This window comes from Hordeum vulgare, chromosome 2H, assembly GCF_904849725.1.
Source record: "Hordeum vulgare subsp. vulgare chromosome 2H, MorexV3_pseudomolecules_assembly, whole genome shotgun sequence".
Classification (NCBI taxonomy): Eukaryota; Viridiplantae; Streptophyta; class Magnoliopsida; order Poales; family Poaceae; genus Hordeum; species Hordeum vulgare.
In genome coordinates, this window is record NC_058519.1 from 16,760,611 (window position 1) to 16,774,250 (window position 13,640).

General features: G+C 49.2%; 1 protein-coding gene across 1 annotated transcript; it reads left to right on the plus strand.

The window, feature by feature from the left end:
* The first annotated feature begins 2,070 nt into the window (after positions 1-2,070).
* LOC123425016 (ABC transporter C family member 14-like) lies at positions 2,071-9,582 on the plus strand. Its single transcript, XM_045108688.1, has 11 exons — positions 2,071-4,281; positions 5,294-5,614; positions 5,728-5,814; positions 6,151-6,786; positions 6,867-7,031; positions 7,140-7,434; positions 8,101-8,306; positions 8,420-8,725; positions 8,836-8,899; positions 9,115-9,354; positions 9,467-9,582. Exons 1-11 carry the CDS (start codon positions 2,071-2,073, stop codon positions 9,571-9,573), a joined length of 4,638 nt encoding a protein of 1,545 aa, XP_044964623.1. The 3' UTR covers positions 9,574-9,582.
* Positions 9,583-13,640: the final 4,058 nt, after the last annotated feature.

The following is a 13,640-nucleotide window of genomic DNA, read 5'->3' on the forward strand; positions in this document are numbered from 1 at the left end:
CGGTTTCGCAGGCGAATGATATTTGTAAATATCATCCGGATGATTTGTAGCATTGACCTTTATTTTAGCCGAACCAAACACGTATCCATCCTAGCCGAGCGAGGCTATAAGAGCATCTACACTCGGGCCTTACAAATCCGGCTCCTCAAACGTTCGTGGACGAGTCCGGACGCGTCCGCGAACACCGACCGGCCATGCTTCAACTTTCCCTCTTCACATCCAACTCTCTCATATGTCATCCTCCATATCCATACAAAAGCATGCAGAATATATCCAACGTACTAACTAGTGTAAGGTTTTTCCTCGTCGGAGGTGGCCTGTGCCGGAGCCTGAGCCGCGTGTGCTGCCGTCCGCGCCGCCTCCTCCATCGCCGTCAACGACGCCTCCTGTGTCGCCCACGCTTCTTCCATTCGACGCCTGGCCACCGCAGCCGACTCAGAGCATATAGAGTTGAGGATAGCCAGCTGCTCCGGCCACTGATCGACCACCGCCGGCGCCTTCTCCTCCGGCTCTTGCAGCAGCGCCTCCTCCTCGGGCTCCTCCTCCGACGCCTCCTTCTCCGGCGCATGTGGCTCCTCCTCGGGCTCCTTCTCCTACGCCTCTTTCTCCGGCGCATGTGGCTCCTCCTCGGGCTCCTTCTCCTACGCCTCTTTCTCCGGCGCATGTGGCTCCTCCTCGGGCTCCTCCCCCACCCCCTCCTCGAAATCAACCTCCGGTTCTAGAGGTAGCCCCTCTTCCCTTCGGATTCCAACCCACTGAAAGAGGAAGAGACGGTGCTGGATCGTGCAATGCCGGCGACGTGGTGGCATGGCTGACGGGCTCGGACAAGAAGTGTTTGGGTGGCGGCGGGGAGAGGGAGGAGGCGAATGTGCTAGGGCTGGGGCGTCGGCCGGCTTAAATAGCCGGTCCCAAACCCGTAGAGATGTCACACGACGTTCACACCACGCCGACGGTCGAGGCGCCCGTCGGACCGTCGAGTTTCTTTGCGAGTCCACGTGGGGCCAAGCCGTCAAGCCGACGTAACAAACGTGCTCGGACTCCTTCATATTCGTCTCATATTTGGGCTGGAAAATGGAGGGTACCGGTCAGTCGAAGCGTTTGAGGTCGGTTTAAGAGGTTTGTCTAGATCAATTTTTTATGATTGAACAGTGACGAGCGACCTGTCGGAAACGTTTGATGAAACTTTTGAGGGGTGCGGCTCTATATGCTCTCACAGTTTTTGCCGTGAAACCAAACAGACCCTCAAACAGATATATAGATTGTAACCGCCCGTACGTGCGGCCTCACCGCCGCCAATGGAGGCCACCTCCTGAACCTGAAAAAAAATTCTATGAGACCAGGTCTCACGAGTGAGGAGGTGAGACCCATCTCGATGGACGCCATGTGGTGATGCCAATCTTAAAGCATCTAGACCCACTTTGTCCATTTCAAACACATACGTCTGTAGGCGGCTGATGTAGATACATACATAACTCCCGCTGCACCAGCTAGCTAGGCTTCGCTGCTTCTCCTGCTGCTCTCCTCTATGGCGACGCTGAATAACTCGCCGTCGGCCACTAGGGTTTGCCTATTCTCACGCTCGTTCATGACGGCCATGTCAAAAGACCTCTCGTCGATGGCGGCCGCTCGAACGATCTCGTCACCGCCGTTGCTAACTGGACAGAATTCACGTTGGTCGTCACGACGCCGATGCCGGTGGGTGGACTCGTCGTCGACGGCAGACATGTTGCAAAGATAACTCCAGCGCCGTCGTCTTGACGCATGATCACGACCAACATGATGTCCTCCCAGTGCGCAACGACAGACAAAAATCCTTCGAGCGGCCACCGGCGACGAGAGGTCCTTTGACCTGGCCATCATGAACAAGCGAAACCCTAACGACCGGCAGCAAGATTATTCGGCACCGGCATCAACCAGAGCACCAGGAGAAGCAGTGAACCCTATCTCATGCAGCAAGAGTTAAGTACGTATCTACAACAGTAGCGTAGGATACGTACGGGTTTGGAACCGGAAACTGGAATCTAAAATGGGCAAAGTGGATCCACGTGCTTTAAGATTGGCAATCGCCACATGGCGTCCATCGAGATGGGTCTCACCTGCTCGCGTGTGAGACCCGGTCTCATAGGATTTTTTTCCCCTGAACCTCCTCCGTCTCTCCGATCCCATCCTCACCTGAGCGCTCCACGGAGGATCAGGGCGCAAGACATGGGAGGAGGAGGAGGACTCCCGTGGTGGCTGGCCACCACCCAGTGCACGCCGCCGCCTCCGTCATCAGCCTCCCTCGCATTCATCTTCCTCTCGCCGTGCCCGCAGCGCGCGCTCCTCGGCGGCATCGACCTCCTCTTCCTCACCGCCTCGCTCATCCTCCTCCTCGTCATCCGCCGCGGCTCCGGCCGAGCGGGGCCTGAGAACGACCCGCTGCTGCCGACGCCCGCCGCGCCGTCACGGTCCATCACAGCCCGTTACGCCGTCGCGCTCGGCGCGTCCGCAGTCTTCGCCGCAGCATCCGCCGTCCTCCTCGCGATCGCCGCCTTCCTCCTTCCGGCGGAGACGCCGTGGCGCTACGCCGAGTCCGCCTTCCTCGCCGCCCACTGCGCCGCGCACGCCGTGGCCGCGTGGACCGTGCTAGCCGCTTCCCGGAAGCCAGCCGCCGCACGCCCTCCGAGGCACCTCCGCGTCTTCTGGATCGCGACCGCCCTCTGCGCCGCGCTGTTCTCGGCCTCTGCGGCGATCCGATGCGCCGCCGGCGATCCGGTACTCCCCGACGACGTCCTCGCCTTCGCCGGCCTGCTCCTCTCGCTGCCGCTCGCGTACGTTGCTGTCACCACCACCTGCACGTTGCGCGATGAAGCCGACGAACGGGACCAGAACCCCAGCGCGGCTGCGGCGGCGACGCCGTACGCCACCGCGTCGTTCCTCTCGCGCGCGACCTTCAGCTGGATCACCCCGCTCGTCTCCAAGGGGCATGCCAATGGCTCCCTCGCCGCGGCCGGCGACGTGCCGCCCGTGTCGCCGGCCCACAGAGCCGAGGCCACCTATGCTCTGCTCGCGTCTAACTGGCCGGCCACGGCTCGGAGGTGGCGGAGCCCCGTGGGCGTCGCGCTCTGCCTTTCCTTCTGGCCTCAGCTCCTACTCACGGCCGCGCTCGGCCTCGTCATGCTCGCGGCCATGTCTGTAGGCCCGTCGCTCATCGACCGCTTCGTCGAGTTCATCCGCCGCGGCGGCACGCCATGGGAGGGGTTCCGGCTAGTCCTCATTCTTCTTGTCGGCAAGGCAGTCCAGACGCTGGCGTCGCACCACTACAACTTCCAGGGCCAGATTCTGTGCATGCGCATCCGCGGTGCGCTGCTTACGGCGCTGTACCGCAAGTCGCTGCGGCTGTCCGCCGGCGCGCGCCGCACGCACGGCGCCGGTGGCATCGTCAACTACATGCAGGTGGACGCCTGGGTCGTGTCAGGCGCCATGCACGAGCTGCACGACCTCTGGCTGATGCCACTGCAGATCTCGGTGGCGCTGCTCCTCCTGTACGCGTACCTCGGCCCCGCTGTGCTCATGACCCTCGCCGTGATCGCCGTGGTCACCGTGCTCACCGCGTTCGCCAACAAGCTCAACATGGGCTACCAGATCAAGTTCGTCGAGGTCCGCGACAGCCGCGTCAAGGCCCTGACGGAGATGCTCAACCACATGCGCGTGATCAAGCTGCAGGCGTGGGAGCAGACATTCGGCGACAAGGTGCGGGAGTTCCGGCAGGCCGAGGTGGGGTGGCTGAAGAAGATGATATTCTTCGAGTGCGGCAGCACCGTGGTGTACTCCAGCGGGCCCGTCGCCATGGCCGCGCTCGTGTTCGGCACGTACCTCGCCGCCAAAGGGGAGCTGGACGCCGGCAAGGTGTTCACCGCCACCGCCTTCTTCCGCATGCTCGAAGGGCCCATGAGGAGCTTTCCGCAGACGATCGCCATGTCTGTGCAGGCGTTCGTGTCTCTCGGCAGGCTGGACAAGTTTCTCTCAGACGCCGAGATCGACAGCGCGGCGGTGGAGCGTCTTGGCAGCAGCGGTTCCGGGGATGAGGTGGCCTTGAAGGTGAAAGATGGAGTGTTTGCATGGGATGTCGAGGGCAGTGAGGGCGGGGAGAAGGATGTCGGAGGGGATGAGCCGGTGCTGAAAGGGATCGAGATGGAGGTGAGGAAGGGTGAGCTCGCGGCGGTGGTCGGCACCGTTGGCTCGGGCAAGTCGTCGTTGCTATCCTGCATCATGGGAGATATGCATAAGCTCTCCGGCAAGGTGAGTGTACTCCTTTACTTTTATATGAAATAGCAACACCAGCAAACATTTGCATTAGATTTCTGAAGGATTCATAGGATTTCTGAAGGAATTTCCAATGATTTTAATCCTCAGCAAGAATATGTATATACATGACATGAGTTGTCTGATTTGTAGGATTGCAATAACCCACATGATTTTTGCTTAGAATTCATTTGCATTAGATTTTGTAGGAAAAAAATTCATCTACTCCAACCTTGATTCTTGTGATTTTATATTGAATTAACACAGTAAGTTGGAACAAAAGGTAATTAATGTGATGGTGTGAAGTTGTGAACAAGATGTTTTTTTGGGTGGACTATGTTATGGTAGGATGGATTTCTGTACAAATTTACTTGACAGTGGAATGTTGAATTGGGTTGTCCATCAGTCCTACAGAACTACTCCCTCCGTTCCTAAATATAAGTCTTTTAAGATATTTCATTAGAAGTCTACATACGAAACAAAATGAATGGATCTATATTCTAAAAAATGTCTATATACATCCGTATGTAGTCCACTAATGAAACCTCTTTAAAGACTTATATTTAGGAACGGAGGGAGTACATGCTATACTTATGTCACAGTCTACAAATGCAAGAATGTACAAAATCATTTGAGAGTACAAACTACAAAGTTGCAACTAGCTTAGAAGACACTCCGCGCACACTCTTTCACTCGAGTTCTCCGATTTACAGATACGCAATGTAGAAATAAATGTCACTTGCAGTCCAATCCGAAACCGCACATGAGAATAAGAAATTGGAGGGGGAAGAAAATTGTAGTTGTTCGACAGGAGAGCGTGCAAATTTATTATAGAAAAAAAATTCATCATATGGACAATTAGCTCCACTCTTGTCATATATAGTAGATTGCAGATGTTGATATGAGGATTCAGGAATTTATACATTAACATTGCAAAGCTTTTCAGTTTTTCAAATCAGTTTAGTACTTTTTTGCCTGACAAACATATTGTATTTTGTCTTTGTTATAGGTTAGCATATGTGGGAGCACAGCATGTGTCAGTCAGACAGCTTGGATTAGAAATGGAACCATTCAAGAGAACATCTTATTTGGACAGCCAATGCATCTAGAAAAGTACAGGGAAATCATACATGCTTGTTGCTTAGAAAAAGATCTAGAAATGATGGAGTTCGGCGATCAGACTGAAATAGGGGAGCGTGGGATCAACCTCAGTGGTGGCCAGAAACAGCGCATCCAGCTGGCTAGAGCAGTTTATCAAGACTGTGATATATATCTTCTTGATGACATATTCAGTGCGGTCGATGCTCATACTGGCTCAGCTATCTTCAAGGTAAATATTATCTATTTTGTACTAATAATGGACAGGTGACAAACCCTCTAAAGAAATGTAGGTACTTTAGCCGGTTATTAAACAGCACACTAACACTTAGTCCTCTTCTGCAGGAATGTCTCAAGGGCATACTGAAGAGCAAGACTGTTTTGCTTGTTACTCACCAAGTGGATTTCTTACAAAATGTGGATACCATATTCGTAAGTTCTATTTTTCAACTGTCGGATTGATTTTGGAGAAAATAGAGTATACATATATTCTTGCTTCAGAAATGAAGTGATTGCAGAGCATCACTAGGATTTTTTTTTCTTTGGTTCAGTAAGTAGAGAAAGAACAGCTGAATTCTTCATACCTATGGTTCTTAAAAACTTTCTTTAATTGTATGTTTAGTTGTGTTTACCTGCCAACATATGCCACACTTATGGTACTATGAAAGATAGCACGGTGGTAAAAAAAATTAAAAAAAAAGATAGCACGGTGATGATATCGACAAATAACAGAGATGAAACTGTATTAACTTGTGTGTGAACATGCAGGTAATGAAAAATGGTGGGATTATTCAATCAGGCAATTACGTGGATTTACTAGATTCGTGTTCAGATTTTGTGGCTCTTGTTGCTGCTCATCACAGTTCCATGGAAGCATCTGGGGTGCAAGGCCACAATATTCAGAACACTGAGAATTGTCCAGCCACCACGATGTCACAGGAGACCCCTTCTGTTAACTCCAACTCGAGTAATGAAAACAGCGATACAAATGCTGTTGTGCCGAGCAAAGAAGCAGGTTCGTCGAAACTGATCCAGGAAGAGGAGAAGGAGAGTGGACGAGTAAGCTGGCATGTGTACAAGCTATACGTCACGCAAGCTTGGGGCTGGTGGGGAGTTCTGCTCATTCTAGCATTGTCAGTGCTGTCAGAGGGCTCTACAATGGCAAGTAACTACTGGATGTCGTATGAAACATCAGGGGGCACCATATTTGATATCTCAAAGTTTCTTCGTGTCTATGTTTTGATAGTCGCTGTTTCGATTGTGTTTGAATTTATCGCCTTTATTTTCCAAGCATTTCTGGGACTTAAGTCAGCCCAGGCCTTTTTCAGCAAGATGTTAGACAGCATTCTGCGAGCTCCGATGTCGTTTTTTGACACCACTCCTTCTGGACGGATCCTAAGCCGGGTATGTCTTCTGAGGCCATAGATCTAATTTTTTTACCCGTCCTGTATATAGATAGAATCATGTGTGTATTCTTTTTTCAGGCATCAGAGGACCAGACTAAAATAGACGTATACCTTTTATTCTATACGGGTGCCGGCATATCGATGTGCATTTCATTGGCGAGCAGCATTGCAGTTACCTGCCAAGTAGCATGGCCGTCAGTCATAGCAGTGCTTCCCCTACTGCTTCTGAACATTTGGTACCGGGTACAATCCAGCTACTACAATGCATCTTAATTAGAGACTGATATCATTCTTCATATCACTAAACCTTAACTGAAACATGGCAAAAACCTTTTTTATTTTATTTTCCAGAATCGTTATATTGCAACATCCCGAGAGCTAACTCGACTTCAAGGAGTAACAAATGCACCGGTTATTGATCACCTCACGGAGAGCTTTTCGGGCTCTCCAGTTATAAGGTGCTTCGGGAAAGAGGATGAATTTTATCAGAAAAACTTGGACATGATAGATTCGAATTTGCGCATGTCTTTCCATAATTATGCAGCAAATAGGTGGTTTGGGTTTCGCTTGGAGCTAATCGGCACACTTGTGTTGTCTATAACTGCTTTTCTCATGATCAGCTTGCCGAGCAATTTCATCAAGAAAGGTATTATTAAGTCTCGGTCAACTTAGTATTTATAGAATTGCTTTTCATAGGACAGAGTAGAATTTATGGCCCTCATGTTATATATGTTTCCTTGGTCTAAATTTACTTTTTTCCTTGAATCCGTCATCAAATCTATAAGAAATTGAATCTTGTGCAAACTGTTAAGCATGTAGGTATGTGAAGACTGAAGTTGCAACTGATAGAGTAACAAAACATACTCTCATATTGAATTATCCATTCATTCATGTCGCACTCCAATTACATTATGTCACAGAACTAGAGTAATCGGTATCGCAATCCAGAGACCCACCGTCGAACCAGATTCTTAGGAAGTCACAGACCATGAACCGAGTGAATTATGGATCTGATAAATCTCATGTTACACAAGAACAATCAACTCATTTAGCAGAAAAATCAGGCATTGAGATTGTAACACATTCATACATGTAATAAACTACTCCCTCCATCCCATAATATAAGAACGTTTTGACACTACACTAGTGTAAAAAACGCTCTTATATTATGGGACGGAGGGACTAGTTCGTGCAACTGCTAGCAACTGGGCAAAGTTTCTTAATTTTCCGCCTTTCTAGCTCTGTATAATTATGTGTGGCCTTCAAATGCGTTATGACATTCCTTCATTGATATTTACTATTTCTAATGTAGAATTTGTCGGCATGTCTCTATCCTACGGTCTTTCTCTCAACTCGTTGGTGTACCATGCAATTTCCATAAGTTGTATGATAGAAAATGATATGGTCTCTGTGGAAAGGGTGAATCAGTACAGTAGCCTTCCTTCTGAGGCAGCAGTTTCTCTGCGTTCCTCACCAAATTGGCTCCGACGAGGAGACATTGACATAAAGGATCTAGAGGTCAGCAATTCTTCTTTTCTTTTCTTGGTTCTTCCTTTAGCAAGCTTCTTTTTGTAAGCTACTATTCTCTAGGTGACTGATAGAAATGAGCCACAAAATGTTGTTGTTTTCAGGTCAGGTATAGACCAAACACACCTCTAATCTTGAAAGGCATTACAATAAGCATCCGTAGTGGAGAAAAGATTGGCGTTGTGGGAAGGACTGGCAGTGGCAAGTCAACTTTGATCCAGGCGTTGTTCAGGCTTGTGGAGCCGGCGAAAGGCCAGATGACCGTTGACGGAGTCGACATTTGTACTCTGGGCCTTCATGACCTGAGGTCTTGCTTCGGTGTGATTCCTCAGGAGCCCGCGCTCTTCGAAGGAACCGTGAGAAGCAACATTGACCCAATTGGGCAGTACTCTGAGGCTGAGATATGGCAGGTAACAGGGTATAGCCGATGTGTGTTTCAATACATGAACTTCCCTTTTGACACGCTGAGTAATTCACTATTTTTCTGTTGACCTTAATATGTTTGTTCGTATATATGCAGGCCCTTGAGCGTTGCCAGCTGAGAGATACAGTAGCTGCAAAGCCTGAGAAGCTTGACGCACTAGGTATGATATGATTCCTTACCATATGGAAATCTTGATCCTTTGTAGGATCATGACTAGGTGGTCCATAGATACAAGTCTGTTAGATAATATAACTTTTTTTTGGTGTGTGTCAGTGCTTTTCAGAAATTACAACACAAGTTTGATGATTTTTAGTGCAATGTAGTCATTCATTTCTTGTTCTTTAGTGACAACAGGAACTTATTGTTTGTATGCAGTTGCGGACATGGGGGAGAACTGGAGCGTGGGGCAGCGGCAGCTCCTGTGCTTGGGCCGTGTCATACTGAAGCGCAGCCGGGTGCTGTTCATGGACGAGGCCACCGCCTCTGTCGACTCCCAGACAGACACAGTCATCCAGAGAATCATCCGGGAGGAGTTCCGTGAGTGCACTGTCATCAGCATTGCTCATCGTGTCCCGACCGTCATGGACAGCGACAGAGTTCTGGTGCTGGATGCAGGTAGGCTGCGCCCCTTTTCTGTTACATACACGATGGAATCATACTATGTGTTTCTCGTGTCTTCCACACAAACACAAGGAGACTGAATCATGTATGTATTTTTCTGTTTCAGGGTTAGTGAAAGAGTTTGATGCACCATCCAAGCTGATGGGAAGGCCGTCAGTTTTTGGGGCGATGGTTCAGGAGTACTCGAGCCGCTCGTCGCAGGCAACCGACTGATGATGTGCATGTCTACCTAGCAAAGGAAATAACATAGATAAGATATTCCTCGCAAAAAAAACATAGATCAAGATTCAAGATGAAAAGGTTCAGAAAAACAAGCAGTCGTAGGAAAAAATGAATTCTAGAGTGAAATCTGTAAAGCATGCAGCCGTAGGACAATGAGCATATCTGAGTTCATTATGCCTGACAGATATAGAGGATATCTCTGAACTTCTCTAATCTCCACAGTTTGTGCATCGCTGGCACTGCGCCTGCGCTACCATGTTAGGCGCTCCAGAATCAAGATCCAGGGCTCGAGGTCGCTTTTAGCCATCGCTCAGACGTGTGGCTTTAGGACCGGTGGCTGCCCTCCGATTTCATTCTAACAAAAAACTTGATTACGGTTCAGCTATCACTCTCACTCTCCCTAGCAAACATATACATTTCAAACATCATTGCGATTTCTCCAGATAGTCCAAAAGAATAGCAGCCATACCAATAGAGACTAGATGCTTATAAACTTTCAGATAGCCATGCTCCATAAGTGTTATTCAGATCAATAGGAGACTAAAAGCACACCGTCAAACTCAAGATAAGTCACTAAAAAAAACGCAAGACAAGTCTAGATACAGAGCACGAGAGAAAAAATGATGGTCCACAGTTTCATCTTGTCCACATAACGGACGAGCATTGCTATCCTTTTTCAACAGGTAATCTTTGTCAACACACTATTTTTATATGATGACGAAAAAGGGTTCCCCTGCTTTATATTATAAAGCAAGCAACATCGCTACGTTCGAGATCACCGATACAAACACACGCCCACACCTCACTCAACACACACACCCAAGGCAAGATATAAGGGTGCCGGACACCGACACACCATCCCAACAAGTAGAAAACACACTACAAATGAGCAAAGAAGAACCGCTTTGAGCCGATGGAGACCATCACAAGTGTGATGTACCGAGGAGGGCTAGACGGTCAATGTCGAAGCAGGGACTCTAAAACGGTGCCTCCAAGGAGGGCACGACCACAAGCCGCCACCGTCTGATCCCGCGGATCAAGTTTTCATCCACAACAATACGAAGGGAGTGGGAGCACCACAACGGTGCTTGAAAGGAAGGAATGACGGCCATCGTCGCCCCCACCGTCGGTCAGTCCAAAGACTGGGCAAGTGATGTACCCCAATGCTCTGACCCCTTCGACGAAACCCCGCTCCACCAACCACCCGCATCCATGTCGCCCAAGCAGCCATGTACGCTTGCCCGCATACGAGCCGCGCAATATGCCAAGACTAGCACGTCTCCCACCGCGAGGGCCGCTGCCCTGCATCCAGACCACCCCGAGACCATCAAAGGGGATGGCCTTGGACAGCTCCGCCAACCCCAACCACCGCCGGAACCGGCAGCGACCATCCCGCCTCAAGCACCACCAGGAAAGCGACCAGAAAGAACCATGTCGGAGAAGGGGGAAGGGGAGGAGCGACATACCACCACGACTGGCACCCCCATGTGCCAACGATGGGCGGCTCGGCCATGCCGGAGCCCCCATCCCTCCTCACGCCAACACAGGTACTGGCGCAGACCGATGAGAGACCACTAGCAGCCCTCCGCCCTTCGAAGAAGGGGGGGGAGATCCACCGCCCCCATGGCCAGGGATGGGCCCACGAGTAGCCTTCCCATGGCCAGATGTCGGGGAAGAAGAGCCCAAACAGAAGCCGGGACACGCACACACCACCACTGCCGCTGCCACGCCACTAGCACCGTCAAATGAATCACGACCGCACCAGTCGCTCGTGGCCCCTGCTGGCCTCAGCCCTAGCCGCTAGATGGGCCACCGGCAGCAGATCTGGCTAGATCTGACCGGGCCATCGCACGCGAAACCACCCGGCGAAGAAGCCCCGTCACCACCGTGGACCGCTTCGCCAGCAGCTGTCGCGCCGCCACCAAGCAGCAAGCAGAGGCCGCGCCACCGCCGGACGGTGCCATAGTGCCCGTGCATGGCCGGCACCGCGCCCCTGAGCCCCGCCGTAGCCTAGCACCTCCGGTGGACAACCGTCCCGCGCCGGCTAGGGGTTTCGCATAGAGGGGAAAGAGGCGGACCCGTCGCCGACTATGCGGCCGGGCTTCGCCCGCTGGCTCCTCTAGGTAGCGGCGAGGGAGGGGCAATCAGAGGAGTGGGTGAGAGTGGCGGTGGCCGTGAGATCCCTTGTCCGCTGATGGGAGCTAGCGGCTCGGGGGAAAAAGTCCGCCCCCTTATTTTTGTACAATTTAATCTCAGGAGGTACTTTAACTTCCCACATAAACTTGCATGGAAAGTTACTATCATTGGTCCAATTTTTGATAGAGATTTGACAGAAAATTTACCATCAGCGGTAAGCATCCATCTAATGTTATCTCTATGATCCGATAACGCTATTTCATCACATTCTTCCTTCAATTCATTCCACACCTTCAAAGCATCCCCCCCATAGTGTTGTTTGAAAATTTATTATATCCCACCCTTTTACAAACTTAGTAGAAACAAAAATGTTCCTATCAAAACCAATATTTATAAACTACTAGCATGAGACTTATATAAAGGTCTAAACCTAGCCACCAATCCCCCAAAACCTGGTATTTTTACCATCTCCTATAACCTTCTTACATTCTGATGGAATGTCTAGATTTATAGTTAATGCCTGACAGACATTTACCTACCATCTTTACTATTAACGGGGAGTCCGCGCTTGTGATAGTATCTTTGGTGCTTGTTTGTTCGTCTATCGTGCCTCCTCCCAATACCACGGTTTGCATTAGCTCAATCAAATCTTACCAACACTTCAACTAAATCAAAATCAAATCTGGCTTATTACCCTATCCATACCAAATCCAATCAAATCTTACCAAAACCTCAACTAGATCAAAACATTCCTTACCTTCCTTGTCCATACTCAAGTCAAATCAAATCTGACCAAGATCTAGAATATGGTAGATGCAAGGTATATGTCGGACATGAGTGTTGAACCACTAGAATATTTATGCCCTCATTGTCTGCCACAAACACTGCTCAGTCTTCATTTCCAAAACCATTTAGCCAACAAGGCCTTGATCATATGTTACAAATTTAAAATGTCTACTTGTTTTTTGGCTAGGCAAACAGTGCCTCAGTTAATCAAGTGTTTTTTTTCTCATCCTCTTGCCAAACCATCCTAGGGTTATATGACATGAACTTAATACACAGTTTTATCTTCAATTGAAGGTCACGTGCATAGTATTTTAGTTATGTGCTATGCCCCCAAACGATAATTTTGTCATACATGAAGGCAGACAATCATGATTCTGACTTCTTTTGACGTTTTTGTACAAAATCCAAGTCCTAATCTGCTCTATTTTGGCCGACATTTGGCAGGTCAATTACTTAATGATGAAAAAAAAACTAGGTGTACACTTTGCTGGCTATATATTTTGGAATACTTGACAAAGCGTACACATCGCAGCCGATGATAAGTCATGGCATGATGTGTGTGGCACACGATGCTTGACAAAGCAGCCACATGTCAGCACATGGTGATTTCTGGCAACTCCCACACACTAGTGGGGACAGGGCCTTTAGTCCCGGTTCACCAACCGGGACTAAAGGGCCGGGACTAAAGGCCTAACCTTTAGTCCCGGCTCTGTTCCAAGCCGGGACCAAAGGTGCTCCACGTCTAACTTTCCGGCCGATCACCCATCCTTTCACTGCTTCAGCCCGAGCACGCTTAACTTTCTGGTTCTATCGCCCCTAGTTGCCAAGTGTGCACTTGTTGTTTTTCCTGACAATAGTAAGCTATCAATCCTAAACAACTTGGGTCTTGATGTCATGTCACATGATTTAATTTTTTGAATTACAAACAATTATTAAAATAAACTTAATAAGTAACAATAATAGTGAATTTCAATGAAAACAACCTAATATTTTTAAATAAAATTATTTTTCTTTTTTTTTTGGAAAAAACTTCTTTTTGAAATAACTTTTTTTCCATTTGGAATTTTGAGCATGTGAGAAAACTTCACCGGGCAAGCCCGGGTGAAATCGAGTACCAATTTTTTCTAGTTTTTTTT

What these genes read in the sequence shown, in the direction of transcription:
- LOC123425016 (XM_045108688.1), top strand. Translation starts at nt 2,071, where the DNA reads ATGGCGTCCATCGAGATGGGTCTCACCTGCTCGCGTGTGAGACCCGGT. An exon ending in AAAATGTGGATACCATATTC is followed by an intron (nt 5,815 to 6,150) that starts GTAAGTTCTATT and finishes GTGAACATGCAG; the next exon opens with GTAATGAAAAATGGTGGGAT. An exon ending in TGAGAAGCTTGACGCACTAG is followed by an intron (nt 8,900 to 9,114) that starts GTATGATATGAT and finishes GTTTGTATGCAG; the next exon opens with TTGCGGACATGGGGGAGAAC.